Below are 5,000 nucleotides of genomic sequence, written 5' to 3'. Positions count from 1 at the left end.
GAATTTTAGTGTACCGTTCACTCCTAAAATCCCTCCCTGTATAAATATATGTGTGTATATATGTGTGTGTGTATAATGTTTTTTTTTAATCAGGATAGCAGTTTTCAGATTACATTATGTGCTCAATGTATATATTAACCATATGTTATATATATATATTTGTATAGGCCTAGGTATGCCCCCTCCCCCCAAACACACACACACACACACACACACACACACACACACACACACACACTCTGTTCCTTTAGCTGGCCCCAAGCTGCCGTATGGGTCTGGGTCTGCTCAGGGTTTTCTCCTGTTACTGGACCTGGTGGCCATAGAGTTTGCTCTAGTGAGTGCAGGTGCTCTAGTGAGTGCAGGCAAATACAATTAAGTTACATTTACTGAGTATTCCCACGTACAGTACATTTCCATCTGTTCACTAGGCCAACACTTTTATCCAAGTGACATTATAAACCAATTGAGATGCAGGGTGCTGGAAGACCCAGTAGATGGCTAGATGTGCTACACGGGTTTGGATTGTACTGTCCTTACTCATTAGTGGGTCTTACACACACTCCCATTCTGTCACCCCCCACCCCTGCCTCGTTGTGTTGTTGTGCCGACCAGAGCACCCCCACCCCACCCCACCAGCGCGTGCCGACCTGCTCTCTGACATCCTGACAATTCCAAAGGTTTCCATGACAACCCACTCTGTTGTCTTTATGTCTGTGTTTGATTGTGTGTGTGTGTGTGTGTGATTTTGTGTGTCGCATGTGCAATTAAGTGTATGTGTTTTAGTGTAGGGTGTGTGCAATTGAGTGTGAGTACATGTGTGTGTGTGTGTGCCTGCATGTGTTGCTTGTAATTGAGTGTGTGTGTGTTGATGCTGAGATATGGCTAGAGCAGATGCTGATTTGATTTCCTGTTCTTTCAGTCGGTGGCAGTCATGTGAGCAGCAATAAAAGTGTGTGTGTGTGTGTCTGCGTGTGTGTGTATGTGTGCGTGTGCGTGTGCGTGTGCGTGTGTGTGTGCGTGTGCGTGCGTGCGTGTGTGTGTGTGTGTGTGTGTGTGTGTGTGTGTGTGTTTGCGTTTGCGAAACGGGGGTGGGATGTTTATTGAAGTCTAGAGTGGTGCTGACTGCGCGAGCAGCTGTTGCCCTCAGGATGGATTGGACTTATTGGGTCTCAGTTTAACTCCATTTGACCAGCATCGGCCGCATCCTGCCCACAGAAATCGGCAGACAAATGACCATAATCAGATGCTGCTGGACACATCCGACAGCCAACATCAGAATAGACATGTTAGTTTGCCAATGTTCCTGCTCTGTTCCCAATGAAATGATACCTCTGCCATTCCTAGTGCTGAAGCTACCTGTTGTTTGACTGGAATTGTTTCTGCCCGATGGAAATTGTCTCATGAGAGATAAATCAGCTCTTATTGAGATTTCACCTATTTCTCCTTAAAGGAGAGACAAAGAGAATGCGAATACATTCAGAAGAAAACCAGATGCGAAATAGCCCTCTTTTTTCTCAGCCCAAGTCAAATTTAAGTTCAACTTAAGATCTCAAAATACCCTTTTCAATCTCTTCTTATTTCTCCTAGGGGGTTTTTAGGAGAAACAGGTGAGATTTCATTTCAAATGTTGCTTCCCTATGGATGGCTCTGTCAGGAACACAGACTTGGCCTTTAATCACTAAATGTTTGTTGTTTTTAAATCACCCAATCTGGTGTGCCTGGATTGCTCTTCATCGTGTTTGTTGTTAGTTGGAACGCTTCACCTGTTGGGGGGGGGGGGGATGATGGGGATGCATTGTTTCCAGCTGTTCCCTTTGAGGCATTTGAAGCCTCTTCTGTGTAGCTGTCTTTTGTGTTGTCACAATTGTGGTCTCAGTGCACTAATGACGGCTAATGATATCAGTCTACATGGGAACACAAAGCGTTATGGGACCCAGAGGCAACAGGTCCGGCGAGCGGCCGCGTATCTGAGAAAACTTACTTTCTGCCGTGGCGACAGCCAACCCGGAAATGAAAAACCCAGAGAGAGGGAAAGGAGGGCGCGTCGCCAGCACCAGATAAAGCTGCATTTATTTGAACAATGATATGAACCTAAAGGAAGGGAAGGTATGAATGAAGCACACAGATATAAACACACACACACACACTTGTGCACACATACAGTGACGATGTGTTGTGTGTTTTTCTCCCAGAGAACTGATAGCTGAAGAGATGACACTGTTGGTCATCAAATCATGTGCCCACCCAAGCGTTTTCATAGGAAAGCAGGATCCGTCAAATTTGATAAAAACAGCCATCCACTTAGTTACAGCTTAATTGTAATATCTTCATATCTATCATGTTTGTTTTGTTTTGATACATATTATTACTGTTTTTCTTTCAATATTTTGGGCTTTTATGCCTTTAATTTGGTAGGACAGTGAAGAGAGTGGCAGATAGCAAGCTGGAGAGAGAGAGACGGGGTGGGATCGGAAAATGACCCAATGGGATAGAGAGATGGGGTGGGATCGGGAAATGACCCAATGGGATAGAGAGATGGGGTGGGATCGGGAAAAATTACCCAATGGGTGAGAGAGATGGGTTGGGATCGGGAAATGACCCAATGGTATAGAGAGATGGGGTGGGATGGGGAAATGACTCGGGCATGTGGACCTAAATGTGGTGCAGTATGAGGTGCAGTATGTGGTGTGGTGCAGTATGTGGTGCAGTATGAGGTGCAGTATGAGGTGCAGTATGTGGTGCAGTATGAGGTGCAGTATGTGGTGCAGTATGAGGTGCAGTATGTGGTGCAGTATGTGGTGCAGTATGAGGTGCAGTATGTGGTGCAGTATGTGGTGCAGTATGTGGTGCAGTATGAGGTGCAGTATGTGGTGTGGTGCAGTATGTGGTGTGGTGCAGTATGTGGTGCAGTATGAGGTGCAGTATGAGGTGCAGTATGTGGTGTGGTGCAGTATGAGGTGCAGTATGAGGTGCAGTATGTGGTGCAGTATGTGGTGCAGTATGAGGTGCAGTATGTGGTGCAGTATGAGGTGCAGTATGAGGTGCAGTATGTGGTGCAGTATGTGGTGCAGTATGAGCTGTACCTGCTGTTTATCTGTTTATGTTTTATTCTGCTCTCCCTTTGATGGCATATTCCTCAATGTTCCTCTCACATCATCATATTCCTCAATGTTCCTCTCACATCATCATGTTCCTCAATGTTCCTCTCACATCATCATATTCCTCAATGTTCCTCTCACATCATCATATTCCTCAATGTTCCTCTCACATCATCATATTCCTCAATGTCTCTCTCACATCATCATGTTCCTCAATGTTTCTCTCACATCATCATATTCCTCAATGTTTCTCTCACATCATCCTTCATGCTGTGTGTGTCTCTGCTCTCAATCTTCAGATGTGCTGAATGACGCCATTTTCGATGAGGACCACGACGAGATGGTGATCGTGAAGGACATTGACATGTTCTCCATGTGTGAGCACCACCTGGTGCCCATCTTTGGCAGGGTAAGAGACCCATGGAGCCGACACACAGCTCAGCAGTGACACTTCTCTTAATAGCCACTTTTCGGTTACACTTGACAGTATCGACATAAGAGTGACATGACACTGTCATGAACTTGTCATAAACAAGTCATAAACTTTTATGACATAACGCTTCTGTTATTGTGTTATTGTTAAGTGTCATTCGTAGTGCTGGGTGGTATGACCAAAAATGTATATCACGGTATTTTTCTAAATTTATACAGTTTCACGGTATATGACGGTATTTTTTTTCCCCCATGCATAATCAGATGTTCACAGCATTTTCTACAGATTGAGGGAGGAATTGCTGCAGTACATTGACTAAGGATGGTCTATTTTACTGTCATGATGTAGAATAACTCCACACTAGTGGTAATGCAGTTTTGCATGGCCCCAGAAAATGATGCTGTTTACAAAGAGCCACTCATGATTCTAATGAAGAATCTAATCAGAATGCAAAGACAATTGCAGTCAAAATACAGAACTTTTACTGTGCAAATTTCACAAACATCTTGTAGCCTATAAAACCAAAACAAAAAGTAGTGCAACTTTATATATTATAAATTGTAGTGAGATGAATGATAAGCTCATTAAACTTCTCTGTGTTCGGTGGGTTGCTAACTAACGACATCACCCACTAGCCAGCTAGCTACAGCTGTTGAACAATCTCAATAGAATTTTCGTGACGGTAAATCCCTTTCAATGCAGTATCCCTTAACGTTCCTTAACTAAAGAAACAATTTAAGGTATTCTCTGCAACACCCTTAAATAAACCTCTTATCTAAAGAGAAATTAAGCCTTAAGGGTCATACTTCAGGGGAAAAACTTCAGGTGTTTTGTGTTTTCCCCTCACTATGCCTCGCAGTGGCATCATGCGTGCGTGTGAAAAAAGTCCCGTCTGAAACACTGTCGTGCGGTGCAGCGTTCCAAACGTTGTGTAGCCTAATCAAATACACCGGTATGGCGGTAGGCCTATATTAAAAATTCATATCATAACGAAAATATACACCGGTATACGGTGTGAACCGGTATACCGCCCAGCACTAGTCATTCGTTTTTTGTCATAACAAGTTAGGGTTAGGTTTAGGGTTAGGGTTAGAGTTCATGTGTCATGACAGTGTCATGTCACTCTTATGTCGATGCTGTCAAGTAAAGGGTTACCGACTTTTCTTAGAAGAGACTTTCTAATGAGACACAGCACTTAAAGAATCCTCCATAGAAATCGTAGACAGTAAAGGAAATGGACACAGCCACCCAATAGGACTTAGAGTGAAGTGAAGCCAATTTGAGCCCTTTTCCTGTTGGTCGACGAGGTGCTGTGCATCCTCAGTACCAGTCGAGTGACAAACATGATGTTAAGCAACGGACAGAAACACAGTAAGTTGTCTGGTAGCTGCGCTAAGAAAATTGATAACGTGCAGATTGCTACGAGTTCGAGTACAGCGTTTGGTAGGTGATTTGTTCCCATGATTCCC

General features: G+C 43.9%; 1 protein-coding gene across 1 annotated transcript in view; it reads left to right on the top strand.

Moving 5' to 3' along the window:
- The window catches only part of gch1 (GTP cyclohydrolase 1), a 21,635-nt gene that overhangs the window by 3,288 nt on the left and 13,347 nt on the right, over positions 1-5,000 (top strand). The window contains exon 2 of the mRNA XM_042087273.1: positions 3,398-3,507. Coding sequence (XP_041943207.1) covers positions 3,398-3,507 — 110 coding nt within the window. The remainder of the gene's footprint in view (positions 1-3,397; positions 3,508-5,000) is intronic.

The sequence above is a fragment of the Alosa sapidissima genome, chromosome 1 (genome assembly GCF_018492685.1).
Source record: "Alosa sapidissima isolate fAloSap1 chromosome 1, fAloSap1.pri, whole genome shotgun sequence".
Classification (NCBI taxonomy): Eukaryota; Metazoa; Chordata; class Actinopteri; order Clupeiformes; family Clupeidae; genus Alosa; species Alosa sapidissima.
The sequence above is the reverse complement of the archived record's forward strand: the minus strand, read 5'-3'. Positions and strand labels throughout refer to the sequence as shown.